At 50.9% G+C, this 16,882-nt stretch overlaps 1 protein-coding gene across 2 annotated transcripts in view; it reads left to right on the top strand.

Annotated features, from left to right (window-relative positions):
- The window catches only part of ACADVL (acyl-CoA dehydrogenase very long chain), a 68,361-nt gene extending 51,692 nt beyond the window's left edge, over nucleotides 1–16,669 (top strand). Inside the window, exons 7-20 of one of the 2 annotated variants that reach the window (XM_077261454.1) lie at nucleotides 8,869–9,013; nucleotides 9,096–9,225; nucleotides 9,491–9,613; nucleotides 10,428–10,626; nucleotides 10,714–10,818; nucleotides 10,899–10,985; nucleotides 11,104–11,166; nucleotides 11,293–11,394; nucleotides 11,543–11,640; nucleotides 15,693–15,765; nucleotides 15,851–15,923; nucleotides 15,998–16,070; nucleotides 16,299–16,374; nucleotides 16,441–16,669. In XM_077261454.1, coding sequence (XP_077117569.1) covers nucleotides 8,869–9,013; nucleotides 9,096–9,225; nucleotides 9,491–9,613; nucleotides 10,428–10,626; nucleotides 10,714–10,818; nucleotides 10,899–10,985; nucleotides 11,104–11,166; nucleotides 11,293–11,394; nucleotides 11,543–11,640; nucleotides 15,693–15,765; nucleotides 15,851–15,923; nucleotides 15,998–16,070; nucleotides 16,299–16,374; nucleotides 16,441–16,581 — 1,488 coding nt within the window. In that variant the 3' untranslated portion in view covers nucleotides 16,582–16,669. Of the gene's footprint in view, nucleotides 1–8,868; nucleotides 9,014–9,095; nucleotides 9,226–9,490; nucleotides 9,614–10,427; nucleotides 10,627–10,713; nucleotides 10,819–10,898; nucleotides 10,986–11,103; nucleotides 11,167–11,292; nucleotides 11,395–11,542; nucleotides 11,641–15,692; nucleotides 15,766–15,850; nucleotides 15,924–15,997; nucleotides 16,071–16,298 lie in introns of both variants that reach the window. The other variant, XM_077261453.1, reaches the window with a different exon arrangement.
- The last annotated feature ends 213 nt before the right edge of the window (nucleotides 16,670–16,882 follow it).

Below are 16,882 nucleotides of genomic sequence, written 5' to 3'. Positions count from 1 at the left end.
GGACATGGCATGGGCGACGGGCACGAGGTACTGCGGCGTATTAGTAGTTAGTGATGGGTATAATATATGGCTCATATCTCTATATGTTACCAATAACTTAACGCTTTTACTTTACAGTTTCAAAAGAGCGTTTGTTATAATTGAAATATTATCCTATTATATGCTTACCAATGCATGATTGCATTGTATTGTTTATTATGTTCAAGCTTTTGGATACAAATGTATATGTAACATGATTCATTTTGTTATTAATAAACGAATTAAAAAAACAAAAAAAAAAAACCCGTCTCGCCAGTAAAAATAAAGGAACGTACACATTGGTATCGCTACAACCCGCGCTTTAAGCGCCTGTGCGCACGTTGCTGGTTCGTTACACAGCCTGTAATATAAATAAAGATTATTCTTATTACCTGAAGGGTTTCCTGGTGCAGCAACGTGCATGAGAGTCCTGAAGTCTTGTTCACACGGTGCAGGTGTAATTCTGCATCACGTCCATTCTTTCACTGTTTTTGCTGCAGATTTCATTTTATGCGATCTTCACATAATGATAATATTATTGTTAATCACGTTTCTTGCTGAAATGTATGCACCAAATGTTAACATGGGCACATACCCTAAAACCGTCACATTATTCTGTACTGAGAACACCAAACACAGAATTAATAAAACACTCGCCAAAAATGTTGCTTTTTCATCATTCTGACGCACAAAAAATGGAACAGAAAGCTGTCAAATGTAAAAATACACATATATATTATAAATGAAAATGCCAATTCGTCCCACAAAAAAACAAATCCTAAAGTGGCTCATAAGGCAAAAAAAGCTCCAGCTCTCAGAATATGGGGATGCAAAAAAAGTATTTATAAAAAGTGTCTGTGTGTGTGACAGCAGCCAAACCTAAAAACCCGAGATAAATCTGGTATTGCAGTAATCGCACCGACAAAGTCACCTAATCACTTACATGGCACGATAATAAGTATTCTTGTCTTGCTGTCTGCTTATTCTACCTCCCAAACATTGGGACAAGGATCGGCTCCCACTTATCCTGCACTCTCCGCTGAGCGCTTACATCAGAGTCTCCGTGTAAATTCCCAAAACTTCAATTCGGACAAAACCCCGGACAGAACCACTGACTTATGAGGCAGATGGAGTCACTTTGGACTGGTCTGGGTGACCACAGACCTGTGTGCCTAAGAAGATGAAGACCCCCGGAGCAGACACCAAAGTATGAAGTGTCTCCATCTGCCTCATTATGGTGGGTGGTTCTGTTGGGGGTTTCCTCTGAATCGCGTTTTTGTGGGTTTTACAGGTAAACCCTGAGGTAAGTGCTCAGTGTAGAACACAAGAATGTGATCAAACCTTATTCTGGAAGTGATCTAAGAATATTATGTACTCCAAAATATTACAAATAAAACCCTAATTTATCCCACTCAGGTCCATCATGTGTCACTGGAACTATGGAGGGGTTCCCATGTTACTGGTAGAACAAAGACTCTGAAAAAGCGACATGGCCCCCACCCCCTCAAAATCCAATTAATTCTGTGCTTGTAAATCCAAATGCCCACTTTGCATTTATAGATGCACCGCAGCTAGCCACCAGGTTGGGCACTGCTGTAATGCCCCTAATTTCTGGCTGCAGACCCTAGAAGCACAAGCCACGTGCAATAACCGGGCACAGAGCTGCAGCGGTCTCCAGAAAAACGTCTAGGGTGGACATAGACAAGAGAAAACGGCAGTGTGGATGTAGACGAGTCCATCCAGAGGTGTCATTTCTGATATGGGGTCACTTGTGGAGACAATAAATCTAATCCCTGTATATTTGGAACGCACCAAATACTCACCATATGTATTTGTATAATCTGTATCCTGGTTGCTGCAGTCACTCACATTCACTGCCCTTGCATTAACTCTCTACACTCCATCCATATCGGCCCCTCTGTCCTTTCTGCTCCTATGTATAGCACTCATGCTCTGTTCACATTGCTTAACAGCGCAGATCCATTCAATCCCACCATCCAACACAAGAGACGCTCTCACAAATCACTTAACCATCTGCTCACTCTTTCTGTCCTCCTCCTAGTCGCAGGAGACCTCTCTCCCAACCCCCCATGTTATAGCAAGTCGAACCTCCCAACTGCCACACTCAGAAACCCCTCTAATCTCAGTAATATTCCATGCATGCCTTCTGTCTCTTTCAATTGTGCCCTTTGGAATTCTCGCTCCGTGTGTAATATACTCCTCTTCATCCATGACTTCTTCCTTTCTGATTCTCTTAATCTCCTGGCTCTTAATGAAACCTGGATCCAGCAGTCAGACACCACCGCTGCTGCTGCTCTTTCATATGGTGGACTACACTTCTCTCATACCCCAAGATCAGACAACAGAACAGGTGGAGGCGTTGGTCTGCTCCTTTCACCCAAATGTACCTTTCAGGTTATCCCCCAAGTACCCTCACTTGTCTTCCCTTCTTTTGAGGTCCATGCTGTCAGACTCTACATCCCCCTTCTCCATGCGAGTGGTGGTGGTGGTGTATCGTCGTCCAGGCCCCTCCCATCAGTTCCTGGATCACTTTGCTACCTGGCTTCCACACTTCACTTTCTCTCCTGTGACATCCCCACCCTCATCATGGGTGATTTCAACATCCCCATTGCTTTTCCCCTCTTCCCATCAGCTTCTCACCTTTTATCTCTAACCTCCTCTTTCGGCGTCTCGCAGAATACTAACTCTTCAAATCATGAAGACGGAAACTCCCTCGACTTGGTCTTCTACTGCTTTGCTCAGTGGATGTTTTCACAAACTCCCCTCTCCCGCTCTCTAACCACAACTTTCTTTCTTTCTCTATCAAGAACTGCCATCCCGCTCAGGTCACCCCCACTTTCCACACTTATAGAAACATACAGGCCATTAACGCCCAGAAACTTATGAAGAACTTGCAGTCCTCATTGGCCCCTATCTCCCCCCTCTCATATCCTTATTCTGCTCTGGAGCATTATAATGAAACACTGCAACGTGCCCTGGATGAAGCTGTACCCTCCTGTACATAGAACAACATGGCACAGACAGCGACAATGCGGCACAGACGGCGACAACCCTGACACACGCTGCAAACACATTTCCTACAGCGGTGTTCCAGGTGCGCTGAACGCCTGTGGAGAAAATCCAATCTACCCAAAGATTTCATCCATTATAAGTTTATGCTTAAAACGTACAACACTGCCCTTCACTTCTCCAAACAAACCTATTTCAACACCCTCATCACCTAACTATCCAATAACCCGAAACATCTCTTTGACACATTTCCTTCCCTACTCAACCCAAGAGTTCAGGCCCCAACCACGGATCTCCGCGCTGAAGATCTGGCCAATTATTTCAAAGAAAAAATTGACCGTATCTGACAGGAAATGAAATCTCAATCCCCTCATACCATGCACTGTCCTCCCTCCTCCACTGTATCTAGCACTCTCTGACTTTGAACCAGTCACAGAAGAAGAAGTGATCAGTCTGTTGCATCTTCTCGCCCGACCACTTGCACCACTGACCCCATTCCATCACTTCTGCTCCTATCCCTTTCCCCTGCTGTCACCACTCACCTAACAAAAATATACAACCTTTTGCTCTCTTCTGGTATCTTTCCCTCCTCATTTAAGCATGCCATCATACATCCATTACTTAAAAACCATCCCTCGACCAAAACTGTGCCGATAACTATGGACCTGTCTCTAATCTTCCCTTCATCTCTAAACTCCTGGAACACTTGGTCCACTCCCGTCTTATCCGCTATCTCTCAGATAACTCTCTTCTTGACCCTCTTCAATCTGGTTTCCGCTCTTTACACTCTACTGAAACTGCCCTCACTAAAGTCTCTAATGACCTACTAACAGCTTAATCTAATGGTCACTACTCCATGCTAATTCTCTTGGATCTCTCCGCAGCATTCGACACTGTGGATCATCCGCTCCTCCTCACTATGCTCCGCTCCATCGGCCTCAAGGACACTGTTCTCACCTGGTTCTCCTCCTATCTCTTGGACCGCTATTTCACTGTACCTTTTGCTGGTTCCTCCTTACTGTTGGGGTTCCTCAAGGATCAGTCCTAGGCCCCCTCCTCTTCTCTTTGTATACCACCCCTATTGGACAAACAATCTCTATGCTGATGACACCCAATTATACACTTCTGCTCCTGATATCGCCCCTGCCTTTTTAGAAAACACCAGTGATTGTCTTACCGCTGTCTCTAACATCATGTCCTCCCTCTATCTGAAACTGAACCTGTCAAAAACTGAACTCCTCGTGTTTTCTCCCTCTACTAACCTACTTTTGCCTGACATTGCCATCTCAGTGTGTGGTTCCACCATTACTCCCAAGCAACATGCCCGCTGCCTTGGGGTTATACTTGATTCCGAACTTTAATTTGCCCCCCCCCCACATCCGATCACTGGCTCGCTATTGTTATCTGCACCTCAAAAACATTTCTAGAATTTTACCTTTTCTTACTTTCGACTCTTTAAAAACTTTTACTGTTTCACTCATTCATTCTCGTCTGGACTATTGTAATTCTCTACTAATCGGCCTCCCTCTTACCAAACTCTCCCCTCTCCAATCTGTCCTGAATGCTGCAGCCAGGATTATATTCCTCACCAACCGTTACACCGATGCCTCTACCTTGTGCCAGTCATTACACTGGTTACCCATCCACTCCTGAATCCAGTACAAAACTATTACCCTCATCCACAAAGCACTCCATGGCTCAGCACCACCCTACATCTCCTCCCTGGTCTCTGTCTACCACCCTACCTGTGCTCTCAGTTCTGCTAATGACCTGAGGTTAGCATCCTCAATAATCAGAACCTCCCACTCCCGTCTCCAAAACTTTTCACGTTTTGCGCCAATTCTGTGGAATGCACTACCCAGGTTAATACAATTAATCCCCACAGTTTTAAGCGTGCCCTAAAAATGCATTTGTTCAGATTGACCTACCGCCTGAACGCATTAAAGGGCCACTGTCACCCCCTCCAGCCGTTATAAACTAAAAGAGCCACCTTGTGCAGCAGTAATGCTGCAGTCTAACAAGGTGGCTCTTTTAGCTTTTGATTCATTTATTACCTCAATAAAGCGTTTTAAAAATTGGCCACAAATACCAGATATTGTACCTGGAGGCGGTCCGAATCGTCCTCTATGAATCTCTCAACTGCCGTCACTCTTCTCTTCTGGGGCGATGGTCGCCGCCCCCTGAGCGCTGTTTCTTCTTAAATCCGGTGCCTGCGCTGTGCGTGCCTGCCTGGGGCCTGCGCAATGTTCATTGTCAGTCACAGCTCAGATGCAGGGTGCCTGACTGCACATGTGTGGGCAGTGCGGCCACCCTGTTGCTGAATCCCCGCCCCGCACTGTGTTATTCATTATGCACAGTGCGGGGCTGGGGTTCCTGGGAAGGCGGGGGAGCGTCTGAGCTGGGGGATCGTCTGAGCTGGGTAGCGTCTGAGCTGGGGAGCGTCTAAACAGCGCAGTGCGCATGCCCAGGAATGCCAGCCCCGCACTGTGCATAATGAATAACACAGTGCGGGGTGGGGATTCAGCAACAGGGTGGCCGCACTGCCCACACAGGCGCAGTCAGGCACCCTGCGTCTGAGCTGTGACTGACAATGAAGACTGCGCAGGCCCCAGGCAGGCACGCACAGCGCAGGCGCCGGATTTAAGAAGAAACACCGCGAAGTGGGCGGCAACCATCGCCCCTGAAGAGAAGAGTGACGGCAGTTGGGAGATTCATAGAGGACGATTCGGACCGCCTCCAGGTACAATATCTGGTATTTGTGGCCAATTTTTAAAACGCTTTATTGAGGTAATAAATGAATCAAAAACTAAAAGAGCCACCTTGTTAGACTGCAGCATTACTGCTGCACAAGTGGCTCTTTTAGTTTATAACGGCTGGAGGGGGTGACAGTGGCCCTTTAACCTAACTATCCCTGTGTGGCCCATTCAAAAAACTTAAACCATAATCCGGTTCCTCGCATCATGTTCTCATACACTTTATGCAGTTAATAGCACTCTGTGTCTGTACGGTTACATATTTAGGCTGATAACCGGTTCATGCAGCTTTACGTGAACACCCGATTCTTACACAATGGCTGGTCCGAACAACGAAAGCAATTGTTACCATCCACCTCTCGTGTCTCCCTTTTTTCCTCATCGATTGTAAGCTTGTGAGCGTCAGGGCCCTCATTTCTCTTGGTATCTGGTGAGCAGGGCCCTCATTCCTTTTGGTATCTGGTGAGCTGGGCCCTCATTCCTCTTGGTATCTGGTGAGCAGGGCCCTTATTCCTCTTGGTATCTGGTGAGCGGGGCCCTCATTCCTCTTGTATCTGGTGATCGGGGCCCTCACTCCTCTTGGTATCTGGTGATCGGGGCCCTCACTCCTCTTGGTATCTGGTGAGCAGGGCCCTCATTCCTCTTGGTATCTGGTGAGCGGGGCCCTCATTCCTCTTGGTATCTGGTGAGCAGGGCCCTCACTCCTCCTGTATCTGGTGAGCAGGGCCCTCACTCCTCTTGGTATCTGGTGAGCGGGGCCCTCATTCCTCTTGGTATCTGGTGAGCAGGGCCCTCACTCCTCTTGGTATCTGGTGATCGGGGCCCTCACTCCTCCTGTATCTGGTGAGCAGGGCCCTCACTCCTCTTGGTATCTGGTGAGCGGGGCCCTCACTCCTCTTGGTATCTGGTGAGCGGGGCCCTCATTCCTCTTGGTATCTGGTGAACAGGGCCCTCACTCCTCTTGGTATCTGGTGAGCAGGGCCCTCACTCCTCTTGGTATCTGGTGTGCAGGGCCCTCATTCCTCTTGGTATCTGGTGAGCTGGGCCCTCATTCCTCTTGGTATCTGGTGAGCAGGGCCCTCATTCCTCTTGGTATCTGGTGTGCAGGGCCCTCACTCCGCTTGGTATCTGGTGAGCAGGGCCCTCATTCCTCTTGGTATCTGGTGTGCAGGGCCCTCACTCCTCTTGGTATCTGTTTTGATCTGTGTTTATTGTTATGCTGTAATGTTTGTTGTCTGTACAAGTCCCCTCTATAATGTATAGCGCTGTGGAATATGTTGGCACTATATAAATAAAAATTATTATTGTGGTCCCTCAAGGGCTCAACAAACGTCACTCAAAATCTTCCCCAGTAAAACCTGTGCTCCAAAATCCAAACCGCACTCCTGCTTTCCAGCCTGGTCGTGCCTTCCAAACAGTGGTGTACGACAACATATGGGGGCTGCGAAGTTCGGGAGATTATATGTGATACGTCTTGGGGTCGATTCTCCCCTTTTTATCACCTTTTTGATTGTGGAACTTTTTGTATTATCTGCTGTGGATATTTTTGGAAGGGTTTTAATACTGACCGCCTAGTAATCTGTCCTATCCTTTCCTATTTAGCTAGAGTGGCCTCTTTTGCTAAATCCTGTTTCTACCTGCGTGTCTATTCTTCTCCTACTCAGTCATTATTCGTGGGGGGCTGCCTATCCTTTGGGGGTCTGCTCTGAGGCAAGGTAGCATTCCTCTTTCCCTCTATAGGGGTATTTAGTCCTCCGGCTGTGTCGAGGTGTCTAGGTTCGTGTTAGGCACACCCCACGGCTACTTCTAGTTGCGGTGTTAGTTCAGGATTGCGGTCAGTACAGGTTCCACCGACTCCAGAGAAAGTTTCATGCGGCTCCAAGGTCACCGGATCATAACACGTGCCTGCCTGCCTGTGTCTTGTCCCCGGTGGGATCAGCATCCACAGTCCCACTCCACCCTGGAGTGGTACCTGGTAGCTTCCTATTGCGCAACTCTGACCTCACCATCAGAGGCTCCAGTGAATACCTAGGAAGCTACTTAGTTACGCCCCTTCCAGGGAAGTTCGGTCTGTGGTCCAGTGGGGCCACACCCCCAGACGCCCACTCCAACCAGTCTCGGCATAAGCGTTACACCTTCCCCATCATCCTGTAGAATGTAAGCCCCCAAGCGCAGGGTCCTCTCCCTTCTTTACTGTCTGTCACTATTAGTGTGTTCATTGTAATTTCTATTTGGAATTTTTATCTAACCTCCTCATGTACCGCACCATGGAATCAATGGTGCTATAAAAATAATAATCATAATCTCATACTGTGACCCCCTGGCCGAGCCTGGCCACCACTACTGCTCTATGGTGGTCAAGTACTGTGATAGATCACAGACTGAACATGAGTCAACAGTGTGATGCAGCAGCAAAAAGGGCAAATACAATCCTGGGATGTATTAACAGAAGCATACAGTCTAGATCACGTGAAGTCATTATTACCCTCTACTCCTCTTCGGTCAGACCTCATCTGGTATACTGTGTTCAGTTTTGGGCACCACATTTTAAAAAAGACATGAACAAACTGGGGCAAGTTCAGAGAAGAGCAACCAGAATGGTGACTGGTCTGCAAACCATGTCCTATGAGGAACGTTTACAGGATTTGGGAATGTTTAGCTGCAAAAAAGAAGACTAAGAGGAGACTTAATAGCCGTCTACAAATATCTCAAGGGCTGTCACAGTGTAGAAGGATCATCTTTATTCTCATTTGCAGAAGGAAAGACTAGAAGCAATGGGATGAAACTGAATGAATGGGAGGAGACACAGATTAGATATTATAAACAACTTTTTGATAGTGAAGGTGATCAATGAGTGGAACAGGCTGCCACAAGAGGTGGTGAGGTCTCCTTCAATGGAAGTGTTCAAACAGAGGCTGGACAGACATCTGTCTGGGATGATTTAGTGAATCCTGCTTTGAGCCGGAGGTTGGACCAGATGACCCAGGAGGTCCCTTCCAACTCTAACATTCCATGATTCTATGACCCTTTCTTGAGTTGATGGGTTCTTCTTTTCTTTCCTGCTCAGTATGCCCGGTTGGTGGAGATCGTGGGGCAGCACGACCTTGGTGTTGGTATCACTTTAGGTGCTCATCAATCAATTGGCTTTAAAGGGATCCTTCTGTATGGCACTGAGGAGCAGAAGAAGAAGTACCTGCCGCGTCTTGCTTCAGGTAAGGATGGAGGATGAGGGCTTGGAGGATCTCCGAGTTGTCGAAGCGTTACACTAATTTTTTATCCTATTAAATGATCCAGGTGAAATTATTGCTGCATACTGTCTCACCGAGCCAACCAGTGGATCCGATGCCGCCTCTATCAGATCCACTGCCAAGAAGAGCCCCTGTGGAAAGTATTACACCCTGTCTGGGGGCAAGCTATGGATCAGGTGAATCCGGGAGAGAGTAAAACCCCTGAGAACAGGCAGAGATCCCCATATTACCTGCACTCTGGTGTCATGTGGGGCTGGAAATGAACAGATTATATGAGGGTCTCGACGTGACCAACGGCAGTAGGATCTGGAGACACACACCCACATCATTCCCAGTTATCCCAGCCTCCACGTGACCGAAGAGATCCCCTTATTGTCCTGTGACCATGCAGACCCCCTTATTGTCCTGCCCCCAGAATAACATCTGTCTGTTGTATTGCAGTAATGGGGGCATCGCAGAATTGTTCACAGTGTTTGCAAGAACTGAGGTTCGGGACGCAACGACCGGAGAGATGAAAGATAAGATCACAGCATTTATCGTGGAGCGAGGAGAAGGGGTGAGCAGGTGAGGATCGGGGAGGGGGGAGAGCAGGTGAGGATCGGGGAGGGGGGAGAGCAGGTGAGAATCGGGGAGGGGGGAGAGCAGGTGAGAATCGGGAAGGCAGGGTGTGGATCACAGAAAGGATGAGTGGTTGAGGATCAGGAAGGAGGATGAGCAGAATAGGAGCAGGCAGGGGGATGAGCAGATGAGAATCAGGGAGAGGGTGAGGATCAGGAAGGCAGTGTGTGGATCGTGGAGAGGATGAGCAGAACAGGGTCTGGGAGGGGAATGAGCAGCTGTGGATCGGGGAGAGGATAAGCAGAATAGGATCTTGGAGGGGATGAGAAGGTGAGGATTGGGGAGGGAGTGAGCAGGTGAGGATCGGGAAGTCAGGGTGTGGATAGTGGAGAGGATGAGCAGAATACGGTCTGGAAGGGAAATGAGCAGGTGTGGATCGGGGAGGGGGAGAGCAGGTATGGATTGGGGAGAAGATGAGCAGAATAGGGTCTGGGAGGGATGAGAAGGTGAGGATGAGGGAGGGGGTTGAGCGGATGAGGATCGGGGAGGAGGATGAGCAGGTGAAGATCAGGAACGCAGGGTGTGGAACGTGGAAAGGATGAGCAGAATAGGGTCTGGGAGGGGATGCAAGGTGAGGCTCAGGGAGGTGGTTTGCAGGTATAGATGGCGGAGGGGGTGAGCAGGTGAGGATCGGGGAGGTGGGAGAGCAGGTCAGAATTGCAGAGGGGGATGAACAGGTGAGGCTCAGGTAGGGGGTGAGCCAGACGCCTCTGTTGCTGTGGGTCCATAACGTCTCCCCTCTTCATGTCTTCCACTACAGCGGGCCCCCAGACAAGAAACTAGGCATTCGGGCGAGTAACACGGCTCCCGTGTACTTTGATGAGGTCCGTATCCCAGCAGAGAATGTCCTGGGGGGCGAAGGCAACGGCTTTAAGGTGGCCATGAACATACTGAACAACGGGCGGTTTGGGATGGCTGCGGCCATGTCTGGCACCATGAAGGGCCTGATCCAGAAAGCTGTAAGTGCACGGACCGTTACTAGAGGGGGGACAGAGCACAATGGAGTCGTGAACCATGCCTCACGCTGCAGTCCTATCTCTCGTCAGGTGGAGCACGCCACAAATCGCTCCCAGTTTGGAAATAAACTTCATAACTTTGGCGTCATCCAGGAGAAGCTGGCCCGCATGGCCGTCCTGCAGTATGTGACGGAGGTAACCTGGGGTGAGCAGGGTGTGAAGCGGTGTCATGGGGAAGATGCTCCATATAATCGGCTTTGCTTTTTATTGCTTAGTCAATGGCGTACATGATCAGCGCAAACATGGACTCTGGGGCCAAGGACTTTCAAGTAGAAGCTGCCATTAGCAAAATCTTTGGCTCGGTGAGTATGACTCTCTGCTTACAATCAGTGGTCCTTGATGGTGCTCTCGCCTCCCGGTGGTCACGTCATTGGCAGCTGGATGGTTATGGTCTCCCTAACGTCCGTTTTTCCCCCTCAGGAGGCGGCCTGGTCAGTGGCCGATGAATGTATCCAGATTCTGGGAGGAAACGGCTTCATGAAGGTAACGAGCACTGGTTCCTGCACTGGTGCCCGGGGTGTGAGGTAGTGCCATTTGTCGCGGGCGTGGTAATGGCACCACACCTGACTGACCTAGGCTGCTGGTAACGCTGGTTTCTCTAATGGCCAGGACACAGGGGTGGAGCGCGTTCTCAGAGACCTGCGCATTTTCCGCATCTTTGAAGGTGCCAATGATATTCTTCGCCTCTTCGTGTCCCTGTACGGACTGCAGGTACCTCTTCCGGATGGGCGCTCTGACTGGGCGTGAACGTGAATATGTGCAGAAAGGGGGTCTGTAAACTAACTCGGCTTCGCCTAAAAGCAGAGCATTGACTAAAGAACATGCAACACTAGAACTGACAACTCTCACCTTACTACAGAGTGCCGGGAAGGAGCTGAAGTCCCTGCAGAAAGCGCTGAGCAGCCCCCTGAGCAACACGCCACTACTGGTAAAGGAAGGTCTGCGGAGAGCAAGGAGGTGAGTGGTCTGGTGGGGCTGAGAGGGGCGAGACTGAGCAGATGGGACTAAAGGGTTAAGACTAGTGTTGAGCATTCCGATGCTGCAAGTATCGGGTATCGGCCGATACTTGCTGTATCGGAATTCCGATACCGGGATTCCGATACTCTTGTGGTATCGGGTATCGGGTATCGGAACAACATTAATGTTAAAATGTGTAAAATAGAGAATTAAAATAAAAAATATCGCTATACTCACCTGTCCGACGCAGCCGGGACCTCAGCGCAGGAACCGGCAGCGTTGTTTGTTTAAAATTCCCGCTTTTACATGGTTACGCGAAGTCCCGGCTTGTGATTGGTCAGGGCGGCCATGTTGCCGGGCCGCGGACCAATCACAGCAAGCCGTGACGAAAATACGTCACGGCTTGCTGTGATTGGTCCGCGTCCCGGCAACATGGCCGCCATTAACCAATCACAAGCCGTGACGTCACGGGAGGCTGGAAACGCGCTCATTTTAAAAAGGGCGCGTGTCCAGCCTCCCGTGACGTCACGGCTTGTGATTGGTTGCGTCGCGGTCAACCAATCACAAGCCGGGAGGCTGGACACGCGCCCATTTCAAAATGAGCGCGTCCAGCCTCCCGGCTTGTGATTGGTTGATCGCGGCGCAACCAATCACAAGCCGTGACGTCACGGGAGGCTGGACACGCGCCCATTTCAAAATGAGCGCGTCCAGCCTCCCGGCTTGTGATTGGTTGATCGCGGCGCAACCAATCACAAGCCGTGACGTCACGGGAGGCTGGACACGCGCCCATTTCAAAATGAGCGCGTCCAGCCTCCCGGCTTGTGATTGGTTGATCGCGGCGCAACCAATCACAAGCCGTGACGTCACGGGAGGCTGGACACGCGCCCATTTTAAAATGAGCGCGTGTCCAGCCTCCCGTGACGTCCCGGCTTGTGATTGGTCAGGGCGGCCATATTGCCGGGACGCGGACCAATCACAGCAAGCCGTGACGTAATTTCGTCACGGCTTGCTGTGATTGGTCCGCGTCCCGGCAACATGGCCGACCTGACCAATCACAAGCCGGGAATTCACGTAACCAAGTAATAGCGCGATTTTTAAACAAACAACGCTGCCGGTTCCCTCGCTGAAGTCCCGGCTGCGTCGGACAGGTGAGTATAGCGATATTTTTTATTTTAATTCTTTCTTTTACACATTTATATGGTTCCCAGGGCCTGAAGGAGAGTTTCCTCTCCTTCAGACCCTGGGAACCATCAGGGATACCGTCCGATACATGAGTCCCATTGACTTGTATTGGTATCGGGTATCGGTATCGGATTGGATTCCGATACTGTGACAGTATCGGCCGATACTTTCCGATACCGATACTTTCAAGTATCGGACGGTATCGCTCAACACTAGTTAAGACTGTAGATTGGGCCAGGGAGGATGAAAGGGGCTAGACTGAGCAGATGGGACGAGAGGGTCGAGACAGTAGATGGAGTTAGGGGGTATGAAAGGGGCGAGACTCAGCAGATAGGACTAAAGGGTGAAGACCGTAGATTGGGCCAGGGTGGATGAAAGGGGCGAGACTGAGCAGATGGGACTAAAGGGAGAAGACCGTAGATGGGGCCAGGGGGCATGAGAGGCACAAAACTGAGCAGATAGGACTAAAGGGTCAAGACCGTAGATGGGACCAGGGGGCATAAGAGGCACAAGACTGAGCAGATGGAACTAAAGGGTCGAGATAGTAGATGGTGCCAGGGGGACGAGAGGTGTAAGTCTGAGCAGATAGGACTAAAGGGTGAAGACCGTAGATGGGGCCAGGGGGCATGAGAGGCACAAGACTGAGCAGATGGGACTAAAGGGTCGAGATAGTAGATGGTGCCAGGGGGACGAGAGGTGTAAGTCTGAGCAGATAGGACTAAAGGGTGAAGACCGTAGATGGGGCCAGGGGGCATGAGAGGCACAAGACTGAGCAGATGGGACTAAAGGGTCAAGACCGTAGATGGGACCGGGGGATGAGAAGAGCCAGACCGTAAATGAGGTCAGTGGTGAGACTGAGCAAATGAGGGGACGAGAGAGTCAAGACAGTAAATGGTGTCAGGGGATGAGAGGGGTGAGAATGAGCAGATGGGACGAGAGGGTTGACACAGTAGATGGGGCCAGGGTGGATGAGAGGAGCAAGACTCAGCAGATGAGGCTAGAGGGTCGAGATAGTAGATGGTGCCAGGGGGGAGGAGAGGCACAAGACTGAGCAGACGGGACTAAAGGGTCAAGATAGTAGATCGGGCCAGGGGGCATGAGAGGCACAAGAGTGAGCAGATGGGACTAAAGGGTCAAGACCATAGATGGGGTCAGGGGGGATGAGAAGAGCGAGACCGTAGATGGGACCAGGGGGGATGAAAGGGGCGAGACTCAGCAGATGAGACTAGTGGGTCGAGACAGTAGATGGGGCCAGGGGGATAAGAGGGGTGAGACTGAGCAGATAGGACGAGAAGGTCAAGACAATAGATGGGGTCGAGAGGGGTGAGACTGAGCAGGTGGGACGAGAGGGTCAAGACAATAGATGGGGCCAGGGTGACGAGAAGTGCAAGACTGAACAGATGGGTCGAGACAATAGATGGGGCCAGGGTGGTGAGAGTGATGAGACTGAGCAGGCTGTGTGAGGTGGGATGATAGGTGAGAGACTAAACAAATGAAGGGATGAGAGGGTCGAGATAGTAGATGGGGCCAGTGGGGATTTGGGGGTTGTGAGACTGAGCAGATGGGATGAGAGGTTCAAGACTGTAGATTGCGCCAGGGGGATGAGAGAGGTGAGACTGAGCAGACTTGGTGAGGTGGGATAAGAGATGAGACTGAGCAGATGGGGGTACAAGACTGTCAAAACTGAGTAGACGGGGGTACAAGAGGGGCAAGACTGAGCAGACTGGGTTACGAGAGGGGAGAGACAGCAGACGGAGGTACGAGAGGGGAGAGACTGAGCAGACGGGGGTACGAGAGGGGTGAGACTGAGCAGACGGGGTTACGAGGGGTGAGACAGCAGATGAGGGTACGAGAGGGGCGAGACTGAGCAGACTGGGTTACGAGAGGGGTGAGACAGCAGATGGGGGTACGAGAGGGGTGAGACTGAGCAGACTGGGTTACGAGAGGGGTGAGACAGCAGATGGGGGTACGAGAGGGGTGAGACTGAGCAGACGGGGTTACGAGAGGGGTGAGACAGCAGGTGGGGGTACGAGGGGTGAGACTGAGCAGAAGGGGGCAATGAGAGGGGTGAGACTGAGCAAACGGGGGTACGAGAGGGGCGAGACTGAGCAGACGGGGTTACGAGAGGGGTGAGACTGAGCAAACGGAGGTACGAGAGGGGCGAGACTGAGCAGACGGGGGTACGAGAGCGGTGAGACTGAGCAGACGGGGTTATGAGAGGGGCGAGACTGAGCAGACGGGGTTATGAGAGGGGCGAGACTGAGCAAACGGGGGTACGAGAGGGGCGAGACTGAGCAAACGGGGGTACGAGAGGGGCGAGACTGAGCAGACGGGGGTACGAGAGGGGCGAGACTGAGCAGACGGGGGTATGAGAGGGGCGAGACTGAGCAGACGGGGGTATGAGAGGGGCGAGACTGAGCAGACGGGGTTATGAGAGGGACGAGACTGAGCAGACGGGGGTACGAGAGGGGCGAGACTGATCAGATGGGGTACGAGAGGGGTGAGACTGAGCAGAGTAGACAGGTGAGATAGATCGAGTGAGAGACTGAGCAAATGAGGGGACGAGAGGGTCAAGACTGAGAAAGCAAGAAGAGTATGACTGAGTATATGGGGTGAAGCAGAGCAGATGGAGGGACGAGAGGTGAGGGGTGAGACTGGGCAGATAGGCTGTGGGTGGACGAGAAGTTAGAGGCTGGAACCATATGGTTGGAAGGGTGGTGTAGAGAGGTGGGGGATGAGCAGACGTAGGTGGGCTGGACACGGTTGGAGGGGGGATACGGGCAGAGTGTGGACAGGGTGGGGAAGGATGTGTTGGGTGAAGGGTTCGGGTGCAGACTGTTAGTCCCCAGTGTTTTCCCTCCTGTCTGCAGGAAGGCCGGCTTGGGCACAGGGCTCACACTGAAAGGCCAGGTGCACCCGGAGGTGGAGAAGAGCGCGGAGCTGGTGAGTTGGGTGCAGGCATCGTAGTCTGTGCCGCCATATGCCATGGTGAGCAGCGTTCACGTCTGCTGCTTCACTTCCACTGCAGGCAGTTGGTGCCATTGAAGATTTCGGCAGTGCTGTAGAGGAGCTGCTTATCAAGTACGGCAAGAGGATTGTGGGTAAGACGACGTCCCTGCCCCCCACTGCCCGCTGTCTGTGCTGTGCCACCTGTAATGTCTTGTGCTTCTTCCAGATGAACAGTACGTGCTGCAGAGGGTGGCAGACTGCGCCATCGATCTCTACGCCATGGTGGTGGTGTTATCCAGGTGAGGACTGGCTGCAATCTGTCTCTTCCCACCTGGCACGCAACACGCAATTTCTGGCCCAATAAGCCATTCATTACTCATGAATTGTATGGACCACCTGTGCCCTTTGGGGGTGCCAGCGAATGTGCAAGACTGAGGGGATCTCGCAGCATTAAGGGTTAATGTCGGAGCCACATCAGGATACGGACTCCAGCTCCGAGTTGTTATTCATTTTGCTTTTTCTGGCAGGTCCTCCAATTCTCTGTCCCAGGGACTCCCAACGTCCGCTCACGAGAAGATTCTGTGTGACATCTGGTGCTCTGAAGTAAGTGAACCCTTGTGTGACTACTTGTCTACATGCAGGATCAATGCTCACAGATCTGTGTTACAGGCGTCCACCCGCGTGCACGACAGACTGAGGACATTACGGAGCGGAGGAACTGGAGCAACTTTATTTAGGAACCTGCGCTCCGCGTCTGCGGCCCTGGTTGAGAACGGTAGCGTGGTGGCCTCACATCCATTAGGTTTCTAGGTTTACCCTCACAATAGAAGCCTCCAGCGATTGTATGTATAACCCTGCCTTACACCAACGTGCCAGAAATAAAGGTGTGAATGAAGTCTGTAGATGTGTACTCATTACAGGCCACGGCTGAAGCCATCTGCACGGTACCTGGGAGGATTCCACCGTTGCCTCCAGCAGACACCACACTGCTTTCTAAATTATTGTACAAATTGGATGACAGTGTTATAAAAATGTAATATTGTTTTCTTTTGATATCCTCTTGAACGGTTTGTGTCTCGGGGCCTTTGGATCACGGACGTTAATCTCAGGC

This window comes from Ranitomeya variabilis, chromosome 5, assembly GCF_051348905.1.
Source record: "Ranitomeya variabilis isolate aRanVar5 chromosome 5, aRanVar5.hap1, whole genome shotgun sequence".
In the NCBI taxonomy this organism is placed as follows: Eukaryota; Metazoa; Chordata; class Amphibia; order Anura; family Dendrobatidae; genus Ranitomeya; species Ranitomeya variabilis.
This window is presented reverse-complemented; position numbering and strand designations above follow the sequence as displayed.